The 22,559-nt window shown below is 44.8% G+C and overlaps 4 protein-coding genes across 5 annotated transcripts; 3 read left to right on the top strand and 1 right to left on the bottom strand.

Moving 5' to 3' along the window:
- The first annotated feature begins 1,222 nt into the window (after positions 1 to 1,222).
- Positions 1,223 to 1,715, top strand: LOC115768389 (39S ribosomal protein L33, mitochondrial). Its single transcript, XM_030712959.1, has 3 exons — positions 1,223 to 1,347; positions 1,416 to 1,519; positions 1,578 to 1,715. Exons 1-3 carry the CDS (start codon positions 1,307 to 1,309, stop codon positions 1,625 to 1,627), a joined length of 195 nt encoding a protein of 64 aa, XP_030568819.1. The 5' UTR covers positions 1,223 to 1,306; the 3' UTR covers positions 1,628 to 1,715.
- A 138-nt stretch (positions 1,716 to 1,853) lies between these two features.
- LOC115768388 (bifunctional lysine-specific demethylase and histidyl-hydroxylase NO66) lies at positions 1,854 to 4,804 on the bottom strand. The gene has a single exon (XM_030712958.1). The coding sequence runs from the start codon at positions 4,719 to 4,721 to the stop codon at positions 2,037 to 2,039; it is 2,685 nt and encodes an 894-aa protein (XP_030568818.1). The 5' UTR covers positions 4,722 to 4,804; the 3' UTR covers positions 1,854 to 2,036.
- A 443-nt stretch (positions 4,805 to 5,247) lies between these two features.
- Positions 5,248 to 9,825, top strand: LOC115768399 (DNA repair endonuclease XPF). Its single transcript, XM_030712972.1, has 6 exons — positions 5,248 to 5,694; positions 5,759 to 5,920; positions 5,988 to 6,584; positions 6,670 to 6,824; positions 6,889 to 7,727; positions 8,854 to 9,825. Exons 1-6 carry the CDS (start codon positions 5,441 to 5,443, stop codon positions 9,811 to 9,813), a joined length of 2,967 nt encoding a protein of 988 aa, XP_030568832.1. The 5' UTR covers positions 5,248 to 5,440; the 3' UTR covers positions 9,814 to 9,825.
- Positions 9,826 to 17,475: 7,650 nt separating this feature from the next.
- LOC115768380 lies at positions 17,476 to 18,382 on the top strand. 2 transcript variants are annotated; one of them, XM_030712953.1, is made up of 2 exons: positions 17,476 to 17,893; positions 17,972 to 18,382. In XM_030712953.1, exon 1 carries the CDS (start codon positions 17,590 to 17,592, stop codon positions 17,875 to 17,877), a length of 288 nt encoding a protein of 95 aa, XP_030568813.1. In that variant the 5' UTR covers positions 17,476 to 17,589; the 3' UTR covers positions 17,878 to 17,893; positions 17,972 to 18,382. The 2 variants fall into 2 exon arrangements, with proteins under 2 accessions (XP_030568813.1, XP_030568812.1); XM_030712952.1 differs by having other exon boundaries at positions 17,477 to 17,918.
- The last annotated feature ends 4,177 nt before the right edge of the window (positions 18,383 to 22,559 follow it).

Here is a 22,559-nt window from a genome sequence, read left to right as displayed (position 1 = left end):
TTAAGCTTTTGTGCCAATTGGCGTCATTGTTTGAGGTTATGTGTGCGTGCAGCCGAACCGAAGTGCGCTCGTGTTTCGTCCTCCTCTCGCTTTGACCCTGACAATGAGCGCCCTGGTGCGGCATAACTTGCTATGTATTCATTTAATTTAATTTGTATCAGCTTAAGCTATTTAACGACCAGCCCAACAAAACGGAAACGGAAAGGAAACACAAAATATACACACACACGCATACCCCTCTTGATGCTCAGGCGGCGGCAGCGGCAGCGGCAGCATTGGCGGCCACGTCGACGGCGGAAGTCTAGTCATGCGCTTACTGATGGTTGGCAGCGGTGTGACTTGACTTTGTCCAGTCAGCCGCAACCAAGGGCAGGGGCACCGGCGGCATCACCGGGCCCAGACACGGGACATTTGGACGCTGTTACGTGGCGGTCGCGCATTGTTTGCTTTGCTTTAAATGTACGCTAATTTGATTCGTAAGTGGATTAGGTCTTGCCTTGTGAGGGCTTCAGGGACACGTGGGTGCACTTGACTTACATATTTGCAGAGGGCTTAGTTAGATTTAGTGCTAGTTCAAGGTATAAAGTAGAGAACATTTCATCAAACTGAGCAAAAGTAAATCAAATGAAAGCGCAAAACATTTTAAACTTTGCGCGTTTACAGCACTGGGCATACGCACTGCAATCGATAACATATGTGCTCGCTAATGTCCTTGCAGCTTCAGCATCAGCTGCTTGTGGAATTTTGTTTTGTGCGGCGCTTACACTGACATGTACGTGACTTGCACAAAAGTTTGTGTTAAACTCCGATTGAATGGCGGCTTAAACTCAACGAAAAACAAAAACACGAATATTTTAAGTTAAATAGCAGCAGCTCGTTTTGAATTGCTCGCGTTTACAGCACTGGGCAATCGATAACACAAGTGCGCGTTTACTTCTTGGCAGCATCAGCTGACATGTACATGACTTACATCAAATCAGCAGCTAAAGTCAAATGAAATGTACGATGACAAGCTTTATATAAAACGAAGAAGCAAACAAGCTGATATACTTGTGGTCCAACCGAAGCGAACCTAGTAAAAGCGGCTTGTTTTGAATTGCGCGCGTCGTCTGCCAACAGCACTAACCATACTATCTACTGTTTTACAACACTGCCGCACGCAGCGCAATCGATATACCACGCACACATATATGCATTGTCAGCTGTTTGAGGTATTTTTTAGTGTTTTTTTCTTTCTGTCGGCTTGCACAACAATTTGCATGTGTTCTCTGAAGTAATTTGATAATTTCACTGAATTGTAACAAAAATGAGGCTCACTAATGTGCTGTTCAAGAAAGTAAAGAGCAAGTGAGTGATTGACTTATAGATAAACCAAAAACTAGCCGTACTCAATACACAAAGCCGTCCATTTACAGGCGCATCATGGTGGTGCTCGAGAGCGTGGTCAGCGGCCATCAGTTCAATGCGTTTCGCGAGCGCCTCGCGGACAAACTGGAGGTGATACGCTTCGATCCATACAGTAAGTGGCCCACAAATATATGGCACACTTATACAATTACAATTCCCCTCAATTACAGTACAAAAGGAGAGCCTGTATCGCGAGCGGAAGAAAATTCGCAGCGCTTAAGGTAAAACGTGAACGCGCAGCCCCAGACAATGTACTTTTTGTTTTCTTTCCCTTTATACACACATACATATATCAATATATATATCTATTCATAGTGCTCCATTTAGAAAATCTTCCTAGTGCTTCTCGCTTATCCGCAGAAGCGTAAGCTATGGTAAAAGTAGGGTATCTAATCTTCGGCGCGCTGCTTGCTACAATCAAAAATTGTCCAATTGTTGTTGACTAGCAAAACTAAGGCGAATCTTTAATGACAATTGTTGGATTATGGTTTTTTGGAGCAGGCACCCCTTTGTGCACGCAGCCCAAAATGGGCTCGGGATGCGGACAAATTACAAATATGCTAAATTACTAGGTGCTAATAATAATAACAATTGATATATGATAATGGGCTAATAGATAAATGTTTGGGCTATTTGAATGGCTGCTCGGTCATGAGGAGACCGCGCTCCCAGAGCGCGGTGGCCACCTCGATGCGACGCTCGGCGCTGCGCAGCGGCAATTTGGCAACCTTCAGATATTTGGGATAGGCGCTCATCAGGGCCTCGACGGCGGCCGCCTCGGTTGGCTGAATCTCCATAAAGTTGGCCTCATATTTGCAAAACTCGAGAGCATTATCCACATAGTAGTAGACACGCAGACTGCTGCCCTCGGCGACCAGGCGCAATATGTTGGCGCGCAGCAAACGGACGCTAGTCCGTTCGGTTAGCTCATAATCGCAGAGGCACTGGCCATGCGAGTTGGCCTGGCTGCGCGAACCGAAGACGGTGCGCTCATGCTCCTCGGGCAGCACAACGGGCGGCAGGGCCTCGTGCTGGAAACGTTTCGCCAGCTGATCGACGGCAGCATCGATTTGGGCATCGCTGGGCATCAGATATTGTTGTACCAGACGCTTGGTGTTTGCCAGCAGCTTGTCGCGCAGCTCGCTCTTCTGGTCGCCCTTGGCCAGCCCCAGATGCTGCCAGGTGTGCAGCGGCAGGCCGCGACGCAGGCTCAAATGATGCTTGATGGCACGCTGCAGCACGGCCGGCATTAGCTCCTCCAGCAGATTGGCATACGCCTGCTGCTGATAGACGCTGAGCGTGATGTGCAGCGAGTGCTGTTGCTGGTCACAGACTGCCTGGTGGACAGTGCCGCGCGGAAAATAGAGTATATCGCCCGGCTCCAGTACGGCATCGAATAGCGGTTCACCCAGCTCTGCCTGGCTATAGTTGCCGGAGGAGTTGCGTGCCAGGACATCGGACGGATGCAGCGGTGAATATAAACGCCAGCGTTTACGTCCCTCCACCTGCAGCACAAACGCCTCAATGTCATCGTAATGGGGCGCAAATCCCTGGCTATTCGGTGGCGTCAAATACACATTGGCGCCGACCAGACAATGGAAGAACTCCTGCATCATGGCGCACAGCTGGCGCAATTTAATCAAATACGTGCTCGGATTTAGAATGCGAATGCTGCAGCCATCGCTATAGAAGCCCCACACGGTCGGTGGCATGGCGCGTCCGTCCGGATTAAGGGTCTCGCGTATCCCATTTTTATAGGTGGTCACATCGATGTTGGTGGTGAACTCCAGATGGTTGCGTATCAGCATTTCATCAATCAACTTAAACGAGATTAGCTGTGAGAAATAATTTGGTTGCTTGCGTTTCACCTGGCAGGCATTCCGCTCCCAGTATTGGCTAAAGAAATCATCGGATGTCATCGGATTTATCAGCCAGTGCAGCATACGTTTGCCCTCCTCAATGCTGTCCTGCAGATGCACCTGCTGCCGCTGTGGCCCCTCCAGCAGCAGCTGACTTTCGCTGCGTCTTCCTTTTGGCTCCTGTTGTTGTTGTTGTTGTTGCTGTTGTTGTTGTGCCGCCCTTTCGTTCTTCGGCGGCAGCGCGCACAGCTTGGCCGCCATTTTGTTTGGCGCCATTTTGTTTGCTGCCGGCGCTGGCTTGCTGGGTAGCGGGCATGATTTGCGGCCCGGCTTGGCCGCCGCCTCCTTGCTGGGCAGCGGGCACGATTTGGCAGCTGTTGTTGTTGTTGTTTTTGCTGTACGCTGCAGCGGACAGAAGGGCGCCGCATTTTCGCGCTGCGCAGCGGCGCTTACGCGTTTCTCCTGTTTCTCCAGTTGCTTTTGTTTCAGTCTTTGCTGCACCTGAAGCTTCTGCTGCTTGGCAGCTGGTGGCGTGTTTTTGTTGTTGTTGTTGTTGCTGTCAATAAAATCGCTGGCATCGGAATTGCTGGCCAAATGCTCGCTGCGTTTGGTTGCCTTGCGTCTGCCTGCAGCAGGCATTACGAAAGCCTCGGGAGAGCTGGCGCTGCTATTGTTGTTGTTGCTGCTGCTGATGCTGCTGTTGTTGTTGCTGCTGCTGATGCTGCTGTCGGCGTGGCTATTCAGCGTGTATTCCTCGCTAAACTGATCGCCGCTTTCGCTCTCACAGGCATTGCTGCCTTCGCTGTCGCAGTCGCTGTCGCCGTCGCTGTCGCCATCGCCGCACTCATTGTCGCTGTCGCTGCTTTTATCATAGTCCTCGCTGCAGCTTTCGCTTTCACTTGCACTGCCGCTCTCGCCGCTCATATCGTCATCGTTGTCGCTGCTGTCGTATTCTTCGTAGCTGCCGCCGCTGCTGTCGGCATCGGAGCCACAATTTTGCTCGCCGCACTCATTTAAATAGTCGGCCATCTTTCTAGCCAAGTTAACTGTATCGTCGAGAGACTCACTTTGCTCTGTATCGGATACATTGGATTTCCTGCCTTTGTTCTTCTTGGACGGCATGTTGTTGTTGCTATTCACGCTGTTGCAGGGTATGCTGTCGCTGATGCTGTCAATGCGTCTGGCGTCGGCGCTGGCGTTGTCGGGTGTGCCCAGTTTCTGAGCTTTCGGCTTCGTTTGCACGCCATTTTGCCTTTTGGCTGCAGCACCGTTATTTTGCCCATTTGCTTTATCCCCAGATGCACGCTTTGCTGTCCGCTTTGCCAAACGCTTTGCTAGCGTCTTGGGCGTTTGCTTTGTTGTCTTCTTTGGCAAACGTTTTGCTTGCCTCTTTGGTGCTTGCTTTTTCGGCAGCGTTTTGCCGTAGGCGGCATACGCTGATACCTCATCCGCCATTCTTTGATTGAGAAGTGTTTAGAAAAATTTTTTTAAAGAAAAAGTTTAAAATTTCTTAAATCAACACGAATTGCTTGAATTTATAGAAAATACTAAGCAGAATCTTGTAGAGCGCCTTGGCACGTGCTCGTTAGGCCGGTTGAATTAAATTGTCAACAAATCGATATTTTAAACCGAATCTATCGATGGAGCTTAGAAACATAAACAAAACACGACACAGTTTTAGTTGTACAACAGAATTGCCTAATTATTTCAATGAACATTCGTTTTTTGTCTCACATGTTAGTCTAAATATTAGAATCGGCATGCGTTTTACGAAAAACAAAAAACCTATATATTATTCTTATTGTTGTTTATTATAGAAACAATTTTTGTAGAGGCTATTTTATTGAGTTTATTTGAAATGCAGATTATTGAATTTGGGAAACATACTGAAACGGAATAAGATCCCTAAGCGATAAGTTCTTGCATCCAGTATCAATACGTTTAGAATATGCCAAAATCTGAAAAAGTAAAGTTCCTCATATCTGAACATCTCATAGACATATATGTTTTGGTGTAGAATCTGCGACACACGGTTGCGCCGTCAAGCGATTGTAGCGTGTGTGGGCTGCTAAATATTTTATCGATAACTCTCACGGTTGCATATCGTACGCATTGGCATTATCGATATGCACATGCCGGCTTTTTGTTTTGTTTACTTGTGAAATTGTTGCGCCATGTCGGATTCAGAGGCAGAAGCAGCGATTGAAAAAGAAGCAGAAGTGGAGGCAGATGTGGCGGCAACTGAAACAGATGCTGCGCCTGCAACAACTGCATTGCCCGAGTCCTGTGACAATTTGGCGGATGAGGATTTGGCCAATCTGGTGACAGCCGAGGAATATCTGATGCGCAAAGATGTGCAGCTGCTTGAGTATGAAAAACAAATGTTTCTGGATCTGGTGCACGCCGATGGGCTGCTGGTGTCTGCCAAGTAAGCGGGCGTCTGACAAATTGGACACAAACTCCCTAAAACCCTCAAATCAAACAAATTCCAGAGGTCTCAGCTACGAGCGCGTGCTACTAAATATATTAAAGGTCTATAGCGATGCGGGCAATCTGTTGCTGGTCATAAACTGCGCCGACTGGGAGGAGCAGTACTACAAGTCCAAGCTGGATGCCAAATATGTGCACGAGGTGGCCAACACAGCCACAGAGCGGTAGATAGCGCAGTGCCTTCCCAGAGCCGACAGTTCCAATCCTTAAACGCTGCCTTTGTCATTGCAGTGAACGCGTCTATCTGGAGGGCGGTCTACAGTTTATCTCGACGCGCATTCTTGTGGTCGATCTGCTCAAGCAGCGCATACCCATTGAGCTAATAACGGGCATCATTGTGCTGCGCGCACACACCATCATTGAGAGCTGTCAGGAAGCGTTCGCATTGCGTTTATATCGGCAGCGGAACAAGACGGGCTTCATTAAGGCCTTTTCGTGCAGCCCGGAGGCATTCACCATTGGCTATGCGCACATTGAGCGCACTATGCGCAATCTATTTGTGAAACAATTGTATATTTGGCCCAGATTTCATGCCACCGTCCGTGCTGCACTGCATCCATGGCAGGCGCAAACTATTGAGCTGCATGTGCCCCTCAGCACACGCATGTGCTCCATACAAACGCACATTTTGGATATTATGAACTTTCTGGTGCGCGAAATCAAACGCATCAATCGCACAGTCGACATGGAGGCGGTCACCGTGGAGAATTGTGTGACTAAAAAGTTTCACAAGATACTCCAGGCGCAGCTGGACTGCATTTGGCATCAGCTCAACTCGCAAACGAAACTCATTGTGGCCGATCTCAAGATTCTGCGCAGTCTTATGATGTGGGTATAGTTTATCATAGGATTATGCAGTCAATCAATCAGTCAATCAGCTGGTGTAACTGTCTAACATATTTCTACTACCTAGATCCACTATGTATCATGATGCAGTTAGCTCCTATGCTTTGATTAAACGCTATCGCGGCACGGAGTACGCCATCAGCAATTCCGGCTGGACGCTGCTGGACGCAGCCGAACAGATTTTCATGCTCTCCAAGCAGCGAGTTTACAATGCACAAAATGGTGAGTGAATCGCTGCGCGGAGGAGGGGTAACGAATTTCATACATTTACAATTTATACGCGCAGAATTCGAACCGGAGGCATGTCCCAAATGGCAGGCGCTAAGCGAGCTGCTCACCCAGGATATACCCGGCGATATGCAACGTCGTCGTGGTGCCGATCGCATGGAGCCGCCCAAGGTGTTGATACTGTGCCAAGATGCGCGCACCTGCTATCAGCTGAAGCAGTATTTGACGCAGGGCAGCGCACGCTTCCTGCTGCAGCAGGCCATGCGACACGAGGTGCTCGTCGGCAAGCTCAGCGATAAGTTTGGCCAGGAGAGTCAAACAACGGCCATGGCAGAGGCGGCAGCCAAGGCAGATACCAAGCCGAAGCCGGCGCCAATTGTGCCTACTGCTGCTCAGCCAGCGGCAGCGGATACAGCTGTGGATGAACTTGCCCAGCTACTGAACGAGGCGGAAGATGCAGAGGCACAACTGCAGCAGCAGCTGTTCGAGGAGAGCTACATGCTCACCATGACGCAGCCCATGCAGGCCAGCGATGCCGATCCGAATGCTTCCATCTTTGAGATTATACCCGAATTGGAGCAATTCGATGTGTCCGCTGCGCTGGCTGCCAACATGCAGCCTTGGATTTGCCTGCAAACGTTCAAGACGGAACGCGAGGGTGCAATGGCCGTGGAGCATATGCTCGATCAGCTTCAGCCCCACTATGTCATCATGTACAACACGAATGTGACTGCCATACGCCAGCTGGAGGTGTTTGAGGCGCGTCGCCGTCGCCCGCCCGTCGAACGCATGAAAATCTATTTTCTAATCCATGCGCGCACCGTCGAGGAGCAATCCTATCTGACGAGTCTGCGGCGTGAGAAGACCGCCTTTGAGCTCATCATCGATACAAAGAGCGTAAGTGAAGCCCAAAGGCCCTTGTTATATTATTCTCAATAGTAAGCTAGGAAATCCCCTATGCCCAGCTCCTTAGCATATGTTTCCATTAATATATTAAGATATATATGTGGGTACCATCTATTAGTAGGAGACATACAGACTATGGAATATAGTGTAGAGGTCGGCGAAGGGGAAGACAATGAGCGCGAGAGAGACAGACAGATAGAGAGTAGGTATGTGAGATACAGCTGCTTAGATCGTCAACAGAACATGCTAGTATAACACCAAGATTTGTAATCAGAGCATATAAACCTGACAGACTTTGAGTACACGAGAATCAAATGCACACACACATACATCGGAACTCACATATGTAAATACCAACAGGAAAATGCATTAATACATACATGTACATAAACACATACATACATATATGTACATACATACATACATACATACATACATGCACATACATACATACATGTACATACATGCACACCAAAGCAAAACAAAAGCATGAAACCAGCAAGCCTTACTTGAATTCATGAGAATCGAGTAGGAGGGCGACCAGTGCAAAAACTTTTCTTAAATTTGCAGCGCAGCAGAAATCAAAGTTTGTCGTCGTTTGGTGCAAAACTATATATACATGCGTGCATGTGTACATAAATACCTACATACATACATATATACATGCCTGCATATATATGTACAAATACACACATGCATACATTTGTACATACAAACATGCAAAAAGTTGACGAAAAGAAAAAAGTTCTGCGTTATTTAGCATTATTATAATTATTTATTATATTACCCTACCTTGCCCGGTCTCAGTTTTTTTTTTTGTATTCATTTTTAAGACTTTTGCGAATGGATTTTTTTTATTTATATTTTCATAGAAGCTAAATAGTGAATTGTTGAATTGGGCTCCGATTTGATTAGGGAAAAAAAAGTTCTTTAAAGTCAGAAAGTCGAGAGTTCAAGAATTGGCAACAAATCCTTCTCAAGGCAGCAGCATATACGAGTGTTTCGATTCGATCAACAACTTTTTGTCCAGGGTATCTGCTGGCCAATCTAGCCTTTATTTGTGCGAGTTTTTGTGGAACTTCTCACATCGCGATTGAAATGCCATTCACATTCACAGAAAATGGTCATACCCGAGTACCAGGATGGCAAAACGGATGAAGCATTTGTGCTCTACAAACGCTACGACGATGAGGAGGAGTCTGCAAATGCCAAAACACGACAGGGTGCCGCAATGGGCGTGGCATTGAGTAGCGCCCGAGTAACACCGAAAGTGATTGTGGACATGCGTGAATTTCGGTCGGATTTGCCGTGCCTAATCCATCGTCGCGGCTTGGAGGTGCTGCCCGTAACAATTACCATTGGGGATTACATTCTGACGCCGGATGTGTGTGTGGAGCGCAAATCCATATCGGATCTAATTGGATCCCTGAACTCGGGCCGCCTCTACAATCAGTGTGTCCAAATGCAGCGTTACTATGCGAAGCCCATACTGCTTATTGAGTTCGATCAGAATCGTCCGTTCCACTTGCAGGGCAAGTTTATGCTCTCCCAGCAGACGACGGCAACCAATGCGGACATTATGCAGAAGCTGCAGTTGCTCACACTTCATTTTCCCAGGCTGCGTTTGATCTGGTCGCCCAGTCCGTATGCCACGGCCCAGCTGTTCGAGGAGCTTAAACTGGGCAAACCGGAGCCGGATGCCCAGGTGGCCGCCGCCTTGGGCAGCGATGAGTCTGGCGGGGCGGCAGCAGCCGGCGATCAGTTGCAGTATAACAGTGCCATATATGATTTTCTGTTGCGTCTGCCCGGCATCCATACGCGCAATGTGCACGCTGTGCTCCGCAAGGGCGGCAGCCTGCGTCAGCTGCTGCAGCGCAGCCAAACGGAGCTGGCCGAGCTACTGCAGTCACAGGAGTGCGGCAAACTGCTCTGGGATATACTGCATGTGGCTCATTTGCCAGAAAAGGATGAGGTTGCCGGCTCCTCGGCCCTGCTGGCGGCTAGCAAACAATTTGGTAGCGGTGCACACAATCGTTTCCGCAAGGCTGCCGGTGAGGCTAGGCGCGGCAGGCGCTGAACGGGCGGATGAGAAGGAGGTCATGAAGGAGCAGCATGCAGACGAGGAGCAGAAGGAGAAGCAACTTCTTTCTGGAGCAGAAGGAAATGCCTGACTGAGGAGCAGGAGGCTGATATTTATATTAAAAACAAAAAATAGGCGACATGCTTCCATTTACTTTGATGACAATACGCGCGCATGGGGAGCAGTCAGCGGACACTGGATAAACGGGCGCTGCAGCTGAATGCGCCGTTGACCATCGGCGTGGACAGCCAACCACCTGGGAGATGTTCAGCACGGCAGCAACAGCAAAATCAATTCCAATACATTTTTAATGCCGCATCGCAGCTAACCGCCGCGCTGTGCCTGCTGCCCAACTCCGGCTGCAGCCATCTGCCAGCCAGGCAGCCAGCAGGACTCCCCAGAGTCCGCCGCCTGTTTCAGCAGCTTTCCATTTGCATGTGCATTAAAGACCAGAGTTATTGTCACATATTTTAAGGGCATTTAGCCCTGTAATTTTTTTTTTTTTCCATTTATATATTATGAGGTTGTCAGTTGTTTAATGAGCGCAATTTTCTCTAATTTGTTGTTGTTTATTATCATTTATTTGAAACTTACAACTTACATATTTCATTATTGTAGAGTAAGTGTATTTAAAAGTCTAATTTATTATCAGAGCACCGTTTTTTCTGTTTAAAGCATGATATTTTCTACTCAACTGTTCCTTATTGATCCATAAGAAAATTTAAATATTTATCATACTGTATGCTTAATCAAATCAAAGCTGAAATGCAAAAAAAAAGGGAGTTTCTCTTGAATACCCTGTAACAATTAAAATATTGTCAAAAAATATGCATTATCAAGTATGTTAGTCTTACGCAGCAAAATGCTTTGGAAATCCTGTTAACTATCTGTTTAGTTCACTTTTGATCGGACTCTATCGACTCGTAGATACCCTGCACTTGTTCTGCATTGTCGTACTTACTGCTCTGCTTTATTTTCGCCCTGAGCAGCATACATTGAAATGTTCGTTTTTTAATAAGTTTATTGTTTACTACCCTGCATTACCCGGCTTTGTCCGGACCCGGACCAAGCGTCCTTATACAAATTACATTGACAGCTTTCAAAATTTGTTTAAGGCCAATAGAGATTCATCAAAATTCTACTAATATTGGCAATAAATAAAAATACTATCCTAAAAAGAATCTGAAGGGGTGTATTTTTGCTCAAAAATCATACACTTCCCTATAAACTTGCCATAACTTTGCCAAACCGATAACCGATTTTTATGAATGGGGCATATTTCAAAGGATATCCTACAGGGTATCAACTGTGCGCGCATGCTGCTTCACTTTAGCCCAGTTTATCGCGGTGACCACAAAGCGCGCTCAGTGCACATCCGAAAGGTCGATTGCACATTTTCGAGTGCGGCGAATTCAAGTGATGAATGCGATTACGAATAGAAAAGCGAATGGCAATGCCAAATTCAAATGTGAATGTGAATGTGAATACCAATTGAAGGCAGCCGCAAAGCGCGGCAATTAGAGGCTGCAAATGATGCAGTCAATTTTGTATTTGATACACACAACAAACGGGCATTGCGATGCGAGCATAACGTTTGTCCTTTTGCTCAGCTCGATCAGCGGCGTTAAAGCGGGAAATTCAAGTTTCCCCCATGAATCTTTTGAACGCCTCTTTTTCACTCGGGGGTATTCATTTTGCGAAACGTGTGGAAATCGTGTGAAATATAAGTGCAAAAGCGAATGAAATGGTTAAGCGAGAGATTTGTATGCAACTCCGCTCATTTTCCACGCTTGCGGGTGGAATTTAACACAAGGTAACTACAGTAAAGATTTTAGAAGGCGGCTTAGACTGTGCCCCGATCACCTATGGGTTAAACAGGAGTATTAGTTGAATATATCTATATTAATAATCTCTAATTTAAATACCCTTTTAGCCATAAAGCAGACTCTATATAAAACATTAACTCGATATCGATAGAAGACTTTATATGCTTAGGATTGATTATGAAGTTCGGAATTGATTTCTTGTCAAACAAAAGTCATAGTTTTTCTTGAAAAAACCCCAAAGTTTGTTCGGTTGTTTTACAGAAGTATTGCTTATCAAACTAGCTTTTAAGTTCGGACTATAGTTTTTGTAAGGTCGCTGGCTCAACTCACGGCACCCTGACTGAGGTTCGCGAACCTGATTTTTCACATACCCTATGCCAAAAGCGAACTGTCATTTTCTATGCCAAACAAATAAGCATTTAGAGTGTTGTCTTTCGCTAAGTGTACGACTGCTGCTCCTGAAGAAAGTGTATCAAATGGGTCGTATATTCCTGTGTGTGCGTGTGTTGCAAAATATTCAACGCAAATGTTGTTGTTGTTGTTGTTGCTATTGGCGGATGCCAATGGACTTGTAGCCGTGGGCCCAATGTCAAAGCATTTTTGCCAATTGGCTGCGCTTTGCAGCCACCCCGCCCCCTTCTCCACCCACCCACTAGGCGGGTGGCCACCACGCGCAAACCGTCGCGATGGTCGAAACAAACAACTGGTCCGAAGTGAAACGCAATTAAAACAACATTTTGCAGTGCAAACGCTGTGGACTGATTTCTTGGCTTGTTTTTCATGCATTTTGGGATGCGTTTGCGTTTGCGAATGCGAATGTTAATGGCCGCATCTGCAACGGGTTAGCCCGACCAACCGTCCGTCCGCCCTTCAGCGGCCCATTCGTTTTGCAACTTGGTTAGTCAGTGGGACCTTTTGTTTGAAAGCGATTGCAAACCATTTGCCACGGGCACAATGCGCTTCATTTTGTGGCGCTTGGCCACAACAAACGTCAATTGAGAACAACTGCAAAGCAGTTGCACTATTCGGCTAGAGCCCTGTGCGCCCCATACCCTTCCCGTACTTCTATCGCCAGCGCCATCAGCAGTCGCATCCACATGGCCGAAGGGCAAACAGAATTCGGAATGAGGTCTTTGATTTGGACATTTTGTTTCGAGTCCTTTGGGCGCAAATGCAATCGCAGATTTGCCTGGCCTCACTCATATACCCTAACTCCTATGACCTGAACTTGTTTTAAAATGAATAAGAAAGTCTATATGATGTGCAGGAGGAAGGAGAAAGCATCAAAGCATATTTGTTACAGATATTCCTAAGCAGCATCAACAGTCGAGTCGATAGAGTCGTATGGAGACTTACAATTTTCGATGTAGCTGCTTCTTATGCCAGCGGAGATGACTTCTGATTCAAATTATCGATAGCTTGTCGCGTTTCCATGAAATCGATACACATTGATAAACATACAATATCGAAATTTGTTTTTTGACCTTAAGAACACAAATTTAGATCCATGGCTATACTATACGCAGGGCCAGAATATATCTGCTTGACTGTAACTCTGCGCATTGGTCCAATGTTTGTTTCGGGGTATTCCAGGGTATCTGCTAGTCGGACACTGCCGACTTGTGGCTTGTAAATTGAACTGTTTTACGCTGTTCTTTGCTTGAGGCTTAAAAAGCTAGATCCTTGAGCATTCGGAGGAATTTCAGTGTTTAAGGAATTTACGTAATTAAATTCAATAAACAAACGCATTTCATTGACAAACGAATTAAGTTGCGGCAATCACAAAAGATAAGCAGGTCCGATGTAATTATAAGCAAATGTGAATAGAATAATATTCAATTCACAGCGTAGACAGAGAGGGAGAGACAGAGACAGAGAGAGAGAGAGAGAGGGAGTGAGAGAAATTACAATTAATTTGCATCAAATCGCATCAAAATATTTAAGATGCAATTTGACTCAAGATTTCAATTGACACAAAATGCGCCAAAGACATTTTGGGCAAAATGGACGAGGGTCTGTGCTGGAAGCGGGGTTGAGCGGGCTGAGGGGGCCTTTGGCAAATTGAAGGCTCATAGCCGTTGATTCTCACTTAAATTAGTGCATGGCATGCAATTATTTTATTGCACATCCTCTGAGCCCATGGAATTCCATTAGTCAAAGTCAAAGCCGAGCGCCCATTTGTCAGGCTGGCAGTCGTGGTGCGGCGTGGAGCGGGGACTAAACTAAAGGGGGGTGTGCTCGAAGAGATGTCTGCCAATCGATTTTCGGGACTCAAATTCATTAGAGAGACGCAAATTGTTGAGCGATTTGACATATTTCACGGGCAACATGCCGTATCCAACGCCAGGGCCGCTCCAAAAGTAATCCAAATATCAACTAATTAGATCACGGATGCGTTCCCTTGATTCTCTGCCAGATATATGCCGGATATGTGTTGATCAGATGCAGATCCTTTGTAGAAGCAACAGCAAGTCATAAAGTTCCATTCTTCCATAATAGGGTTTTGTGTAAATGTATGTAAGTAGCAGAAGGCATCATCTCCAAGTCCATACAGAATATCCTATATATTGTTGATTAGCTTTAAATCTCAGGTTAACAAGCGCGTAATGTGAGCTGCAGGCCTAGGGTATCCCCTAGTCGGGCACTGCCGACTAGGGCACTTTTGTTTTTATTTTTTCGCATTAACAAGTGAAAATTGTATGGTTATATAGGTCGTTAATTGTGCTTTATTTCTTATGTCAAATAGGGTCTTGGGCGTTGCCAGATTGCTGAAGCATTTCCCGTTAAAAAATTAGATTTTTCCACTAACATTTGTACATTCATATTATATATATATATATATATATATATATATATATATATATACATATGCTGAAATATAGTATATATTTATACAAAAAGTATATATTAATGAGATAATATCGCATACAATCGCAGTAGATTGATGTAATTCTCAAATGTTCAAGCCATTGCAAGCGATTTCGATAACATTATCGATAAACGATAAATGCTTGGCATCCTTGTGCGCACTTTGAGCAATTACTTATCGAACGGCCCACGCACTTATCTATCTATATGCAGAGTTCAAAGCTTTTCTATGGGAATGTCCTGCTGCCTGCAGTCGGTTCCAGATGAAGGCCCAAACTGGTTGCGGGGCTTTAATCGAAATTAGTCACAAAATATCTGAGAGCAACAACAAAAACAAAATATTCAATTCACCAAAACTGTTATTAATTAACAAACATTTGTGCACTTGCACTGGAAATTTTAAGAAGTAAGATTCCCGGAGCAGAGTTTCCTAAGACGACCACAAAAATATGCAATATCAGTTTCAGCTAAGCTGATTCCAAGCAAAAATAAGGTAAATCAACATTAAGAAATTATATTTATTCTTTTCAAATTTGTTTATTTAGGGATTTTTTTTTTATTGAGTTCTGATATGTTATAGCTGTAAACCGCTAAAAGATCGACTCCAAGACCTTTTATATTATTATTATTATTATTAATAAATGAAAAAAAAAGCTAAAGAAATTGTTTCAAAAATGATATCCAAGTGGGCATATTGGAACTTTCTGGTATACCAGCTTTTGGGCCAACATCTTAACTTGGCTTTAACGACGGCAATGCAAATTGCGTGCGTTTATTTCATTTACTGTGATATGCTCTAAGCAAAACTTTAGCATATTAAAAGCAATTTTCGAAATAGTTAAGCATTCAGTTGTGTGCGTGTGTGTGTGTGTGTGTGTGTGTGTCAGAGCCAATTACTAGCGGACGGCTAAGCAAATTTTCAATTACATGAAAACCAAGTGCAGCTCAAGAGGCCAGCCCCCAAAAGCAGGTATCTCCCACCGATGTGGGAAACATCTTTAAGCCGAAAACTTAAAACGCTTTTTGGCTTATCGCAAATGACAAATCTTAAAGTGTGCCTGCAAATGGCAATCGGGGCGCACAGAACGGGCAACAGCAGTAAGAGCAAAAATGAACGGCTATCTGCAGTACGCCAAAGATTGAATACCCTTACGGACATGGTATATTATTCTTTTCGATTGACATAGTCCTGCAGATAAGCAGAAACGTAGGGCAGCTTGTGGGCTTGTTGTGAATATCTTGAAGAACATACAAGTTTATTTTTATGATCGATATATGTCTATCAAGGCTTATCATACAAATATCAGTTGGTAGATCGATATTGGAAAGACTTTGATCGTATATAAGGTGTTTGGTGGATATCCTAAGAAGCAAGATATTGTTCTTTTATGACCTATTTATCTATCAGAACTTTATTATATAGTAAGCCAATATTGGTAGTAGCATGTAAGGGCTAAGATTGGCTAAGATATCGTGAGAAACAGAAAATGATTTCCAACCGATTTGCATATATCATCTTGTCTGCTGGAGAATATATGTACTGCTGTTTGGCGATGCATATATGCTTTGGGCGTTACATGTTGCGTGATGAACTTATAATACCCTACCAGGGAGAGAGAGAGAGAGAGAGAGAGAGAGAGTGCAACAACAACAATATGGCCAGTTTAAATAGGCCAATCGCCCAACATTGCCCAAAATGTCCAAAATGGCGTAATGCTCCAATTTAACTGCAGTCGCTGTAAATGTTAACGGAATAATCGCCCAGCGCCATCTGGCGGCGTGGTGTGGGCGCATGCCAAACACACGCCCCACCTGCCCCACTCCCACCTTTTGCCCCATCCCACAGTCCATCCACTCAGCCAAGCGAGAGTCCAAAAGAAAACGAAAAGCGACAACAAACAATCGTGAGCATAAACATTTGAGTCTCACTGTGTCTAACGGGTCCCAGCAGAGCAACTCCTCCCCTGGCCCAATATCCCCCCACCAAAAAGAAAAAGCCAACTGCTTTACGCCCCTGTCAAGGGGAAGGGGCGCGGCTTGTGTAATTGTCGCTAAGCTCAGTCAGGAAAGTAGCCAAAAAGCAGGTAACTATCTCTGAGCAAAAATTAAAATTTTACATTTCAAATTCTATTTTGCTCTTTATGCCTTTGCCGAGGGTATTATTAATGTTCGTACGAAATGGGTATTGCATAGAATAAAAAAAATGTATATATATATTCTTGATCTGGATCGACTTTAAATGGGTTCTTCCTTTATTTGCGGGCATGTTAAGGAGCTGAAGGGATCAGAGCATCCCGCTGGATATTGATCGAAATTTCTCATATCCATAACTCGGTCAAAACTGAATCGATTTTCATATGAATTGGGCTTTTACTCATGGCTTGGCTTCTAGATCAATTTGGCATTTAAATCTGACAACATTGTTCTTGGTCAAATACATGTAAAAAGTTACCCTCAAATATCCTATATCGAGATAGGCCGAAATTTCCTATCCCCACAACTCGGTCAAATCTTATCCTATCTTATTGCTCGGCCTATAGATATAGATCTAGATCTAGATCTAAATTTAGCAGCATTATTCTTGTATATGTATATGTTTATATGCAAGACCAAGTTTACCGCTAGTTGCGCTTTTGTAAATGCTGCTCTACTACGCGATTCTCACTAATTCAAGTAAGGCAAGCAAGCTGCATTTTTAATCGAATAAACATTCTCTCGCCTTTTATATAGAATTTCGTCGAACTTTTCAATTCTTCTTTGGAGGAAATGTCGATCAAATATTTGTTGGGTGATGTTTGTGGTTCCAATTCACATCCAAGGGACTTATTTAATTCCTTTGAGCTTTCTTTTCCTTTTGAGCGAAGTTTTATGCTTTGTCCGATTGGCTTCAAAATTATTTTCAAAACCCTTCATACAAAGTTCGTACTGAGTTTTAAATAGAGAAAAACTCTCCAGATTTGTTTAGCTCTAGGCAGCTCATGGTTCTAAGCCTGACCTATCAAAAAAATCGTTTGTGTAGTCGTAAAATTTCGGACAGCTCCGTCGAAATTGATTTGTATTCAGCTGTTTAAGTTTGGGCATGTCAAGATATCGCTATGGGGATCTAATACTAGAGGCCTTTATGGAGTTCCGGCGCCCAATGGCTCTAGAAGAAGTGGTGGAATATGTGGCCGAGATGACGGACAGGTCGATTGTCGAGGTGCGTCTGCCCGTGGACAATACACTGACAGCTGCCTGGCTGCATGGATTTGTGCAGCGGGAAAATGATCTCTATTCGCTGGTGGAGGACGTGAGGCCTCCGCCTGGTGGCACCGATCACAGGACTGGCACCAATAGTTCCACAAGCTACAGAAACAGACCTAACTGAATGCCAGCAGCAGGCGGTGAGATTTTTAGTTCGGTTGAGATGTAAAACTGGTATTGAAGAACATTAGACATTGAGTTTGATTGTGGATCCACAGACTTACCAAGTTCGAATTTAAGGCTCCTCGATTTCACGGGATTTCTTTATGCTGACACATTCTTTAAGGGTATAAGACGAAACTCCCAATTCCATGCCGAAGGACACAATAACTGTTGGTAGGATATTTAATCTAAGGCACAAATCGTATTTGAACAACTGTAAAATTGTTCAAGAAAAAGCGAACGAAAAAAATCAAAACCTTTTAGAAAGTTTAGAAAGTCTGCACTTTGATTCCTTTCAAATTATCTGGTTTTAAATATGAGGATAAACAAATTAGCGATTCAATTCGCAAATACGGGAAAAGAGTGGGAATATAAACGGGAAAGGACCCCTAACTCATCCGGGTACTATCTATCGTAGATCTCAGCGAAATTACAGTTTTGTTGGGAGCGCATTTAATAAATAAAAACTTTTGTGTGTGTTCTCAGCTTAAAACCAAAATACCCCTCCTTGGCTTTCTTCAGCGAAAACACTTTAAATTGCTTTGAGACTTGGCGACGAGATCACGAGTGTGTGCCACTTGAATTTTCTTAAAGATTTCAGCAGGCCGCCCAGCACAGCGACCCCATCGAAGAAACAAAAATCCACAGCTAAATGGAAAACAATTCGCATTTGTTGTTCGCTTTTAGCACCGCCCCCCCTGCCCGTTCGACATACGACGGGCGGCAGGTGGATTGTCGCCTCAAATTGGTCTGTCAGGCGCTTACGGCTTAATAGGAAAACTGCGCGACCAACTTATAACGTGCTCCACTTCCTGTTTGCGCTACAAAGCCAAACAACTAGGACATTGGCCGGCAAAGCAGTTCCGGTCAGGTGCCCCGGCAGGTGCCCCCCTCAGGTGACCCGGCAGGCAGCCCGTCAGGTATTCCGGCTGCCCCCTTCCACAAAAATAAGACTATTAAATCACATTTTACGAGCCTTAAGTGCACAATTAAAAGCATTTCGTGAATGTTTGAAAATGTGGCGTTTCTTGGCTACAGTGGCCAACGCACCACCGCAGCAACTGACCCACCCGAACCCACCCGACCCACCTAACCCACCTGCTGGCCCCGCCCTGCTACCTTGTTGCCATTTGCTGCTCTTTCGGCTGCTGTGTCTGTGTCTGTGACTGTGTCTAGTACTTTTCTTCTTCTCGCTCGCTGGGGCGTAATTAAATTTGCAGCTTCTGCCCCTTGAGAGGTTAGGCGAGTGGTTTGTGTTGGTAAGGGAGGGAAGGAGGGGGGGGGGGGGTTGTTTATTTGGGGCTTATGGGCTGCAGCTTTTGGGCTCTGAAAAACAAACAAAATCGATTATGGTTTGATGTTAATTTTTAAACAAGCAACTCGCAAGTAGAACAAGTTTTGTTTAACAATGTTTAAATTTGGAATTGGCTTGCTTTGGGCTAGGGCGGGGGGTTGAGGGTTAAGAGGATTGGCTTCCATTTAGAATTCTAAGGAGTTTTGAAAAATGACTTTAAAATATTTGCAAATTTGTTTGTAGAAAAATACAAACAACGTCCCAATCCTGGGTCTCGGACTGGTTTGAAAGTGGTTTAAAAATAGCCAAGAAATAAAAAGAAATATATTTTAAAAGCGGTTTCAAAATAAACAAAAAACGGTTTCTAAAGGCTTTGAAAATTGTCTTAATAGTTTGAAATTTATTTATTTTGTAACCTTTGTCCGAACTGTTTTGAAAACGGTTTCAAAATTGTTTTTGAACAATCGAAATCATATTTGAGACCCTAGCGAAGCCTTATTTTTGGCATTGCTTTAAAAATGGCTTTGAAATACTTGCCCAATCCGTTGCGGTATTTGCCCAATATGAGTTTGGGGCGAGTTGTGCTGATGAATGTTAAATGTTTTAACTGCGCTGCGACAACATGGCTTTCAAAGTTGATAAGATACAACAAAGTGTAGGATATAATTACAAGCCCCACATCCATACACCTGGCTGGGGCTCGAACCGCGTTCCTTGTTTCTGCCTTTCTGCTAATCAAAAGCCCGTCAAGACGCTGGTGCACCATACTGTTAGAGGGGGGCAAAAGGCGAGCAGGGCCATCACAAAACGCAACTAAGTAATATGAACTTAGTAGGCGTGTGAAGTGCACACTTAATGGGCTGTTGCCTGCGGGTGGTAGGCTAAGGATAAGGCTTACATGGATGGAGATTGTGCGCGGGGTCTTTGTGAGACTGCAGCTCGTGTCACTCACACCACTTCAACGTGCTACACACACACACACACAGAAACACAGCCCACCCCTGTGCCACATCCAGCTCCAGCTCCAGCTTCAGCTTCAGCTCCAGCTGCAGTTCGAGCTCGAGTTCCAGTTCCACTCTACGCACACGCCTAAGTGCGGAAGCATGTTCAAGTGTGCTGAAAATGGAAAGCAATGTGTTACTAGTTTCTCTACATCTTCCACTTTTTCATCATCTACTCTACATTTAAATACCCTGTATATGAGCAGAGCGCATATGAGGGCACTTAAATGCGGTGACAGTGCATGTGGAGAGGGTACTTTTGAATCCTATCTAAAACCAAACTGAGATTATTTTTCAGTTGAAAGTTGTAGAAAATATTTTCGAAAATTTATTAAATAATTTATTCTTGTGTGCATGTTTTTTGGTATAAATATATTTAAATATATTAAATTTTGCAATATGCATTCGCTTTGTGTACAGGGCACTTGCAAGTCGAGCAGACTCGTCTGGCACGAGCTTAATATTTTTATACATATTTTAATTTTAATTTTGTTTTTGTTGTTGCTTTTGCTGTTGTTGTTCTGGCATGACGTCACGCCCTTGCGGCCCAGTTCAGACATTTGACGACTCAAAGCGGCAGAAACTTGCCCCCAACGGCGAAAGGCGAGGCAAAGCGGCAAAGGAGCAGCCCTGACGTTGACATTAGCTGCAGTCGCCGGCTCGCACGAGAACGTGGCAAATGATGAACGCACACAGTCGCTGGAAAGAAGGGGGCGGGGAGAAGGGCGGAAAGGGGTGGCTTTCGATGCGGTATCTATTTCACGAATATGCCAGTACTTCCGGCGCTGGCCGCCTTTCTGGATAACCTGCTGCTTCTGGCGGCCAAAGGCTGGGCGGATGTTGGCATCATGTCGCTGCCTTGGTGCTAACTTTAAAACGCAACATTTATGTAGTTTATTGCATGTTTGGACATGTACGTGACATTTTGCCAATCGCACAGGATGCGTCCCAGCGATGACAGCCGGATATATGCATATGCGCACACCAAGCGACCAGCTACGGCTCTTTGTCTTTGGTCGTTAGCGATTTGCTATATATGCACAGCTCCCGGTTTCACATTGACAAAGGCCTCAAATCCCAAGCCAAACAGTGCGCTACAAAAGCCAGCTATCAAAGTGGCCACATTTGAATGGAAATCATGCCAAAGCCAAATGCGCTCAACTATCTCATACGAAGCGCGGAACGTACATGTGGAGCATAAGGGGACAGCATTAAAATGAGGGTTCCATTGTGGCGTGAAGAGTTAAGTGGCTCAGTTTAGGATTCAAGCTGATGTCTCTTTTCGTTGAACTAGTTTTCATGAGCGCTGAGTTCTAATATCTTTCTTAACTGAAACTGAATAGAGTGCGGTTCGCATCACGGTCATTTCTAAAAACTGGAGAATCCGTGCCCTTTGAACATCGGTTAAAATTTCATATTGCTTTTATGCAATTATATATATAACTGGGGCCTTAATGTAAGATATTGAGAGATAGATAAATCAACCTGGTGTGTGGTCTGTTTTATAGCATATAAGATGAAAAATATTTTACTTTTTGGATAACTCCCGCTGTTTTCACCAAAACAGGAAAATAAGCATTTCTGAAGGTAGAACCTTAAGATTAAGTATATACACACTTTTTGATGCCATTTTCGAGACCTGAACATTTCATAAGAATCGGACCATAAACAGTCGAGTTAATCAGGAACACATTTCGTATATGACAGGAAAAGAAGCAAGTGTCCAGCAAGCGGCGGGCGGGATTAAGTGTGCCTCTGTGTGTGTGTATGTGTGATTGAGTAGATACATGTGTTAAAGGGAAGTTCTAGTGATTGTGACGGTTGCTCGTGTACAGGGTACAGGGTATCTCCGGGTGGGGCACTTTCCAATTGAGCACACTCTTTTTTTAGGTATTTATTTGTTCTTGCTTGGCATTAGGTAATCCCCAACTGTTCGTGTGCCGTGCTGGCAAGCTCAGCGTCTGAGGTCTGGCCAAAAGTCCTCAGACCCATTAAATTCACGTAGCATAACTAATAGGTATTTTGCTCCAAGTTTGTAGCTGCCTTTTGCACTGGCTGTACGCGTACCGTTTGCTTTGTCCTGTGCCGTTGTCCTGGCGTCCTGTCGATTGCAGTTCAATGCACGCGCATTGAAATTGTTTTCATTATTTCATTTCATTTGGCCACGCAATCTGCACCTGAGAGTTATGGGCCCATGGCGCCCCATGGATGGAAGCCAAGGCCCAAAGCAGCCTAAAAGCATGCAATGCCAATAAGCGTTAGCCGTTCAATAAATACGACGACGCTTTCCAGCGATTGCTGGCAGAGAAGCCGGCGGAAAAATATTCGTGAAGTTCAAATGAAAATGCA

The sequence above is a fragment of the Drosophila novamexicana genome, unplaced genomic scaffold (assembly GCF_003285875.2).
Source record: "Drosophila novamexicana strain 15010-1031.04,08,12 unplaced genomic scaffold, DnovRS2.1 tig00001762-arrow-arrow-pilon, whole genome shotgun sequence".
Taxonomy (NCBI): domain Eukaryota; kingdom Metazoa; phylum Arthropoda; class Insecta; order Diptera; family Drosophilidae; genus Drosophila; species Drosophila novamexicana.
This window is presented reverse-complemented; position numbering and strand designations above follow the sequence as displayed.

What these genes read in the sequence shown, in the direction of transcription:
- LOC115768399 (XM_030712972.1), top strand. Translation starts at nt 5,441, where the DNA reads ATGTCGGATTCAGAGGCAGAAGCAGCGATTGAAAAAGAAGCAGAAGTG. An exon ending in GCCAACACAGCCACAGAGCG is followed by an intron (nt 5,921 to 5,987) that starts GTAGATAGCGCA and finishes TTGTCATTGCAG; the next exon opens with TGAACGCGTCTATCTGGAGG. An exon ending in ATTCTGCGCAGTCTTATGAT is followed by an intron (nt 6,585 to 6,669) that starts GTGGGTATAGTT and finishes TCTACTACCTAG; the next exon opens with ATCCACTATGTATCATGATG.
- LOC115768380 (XM_030712953.1), top strand. Translation starts at nt 17,590, where the DNA reads ATGTCAAGATATCGCTATGGGGATCTAATACTAGAGGCCTTTATGGAG.
- LOC115768389 (XM_030712959.1), top strand. Translation starts at nt 1,307, where the DNA reads ATGAGGCTCACTAATGTGCTGTTCAAGAAAGTAAAGAGCAA. An exon ending in TTCAAGAAAGTAAAGAGCAA is followed by an intron (nt 1,348 to 1,415) that starts GTGAGTGATTGA and finishes GTCCATTTACAG; the next exon opens with GCGCATCATGGTGGTGCTCG. An exon ending in GATACGCTTCGATCCATACA is followed by an intron (nt 1,520 to 1,577) that starts GTAAGTGGCCCA and finishes CCTCAATTACAG; the next exon opens with TACAAAAGGAGAGCCTGTAT.
- LOC115768388 (XM_030712958.1), bottom strand. Translation starts at nt 4,721, where the DNA reads ATGGCGGATGAGGTATCAGCGTATGCCGCCTACGGCAAAACGCTGCCG.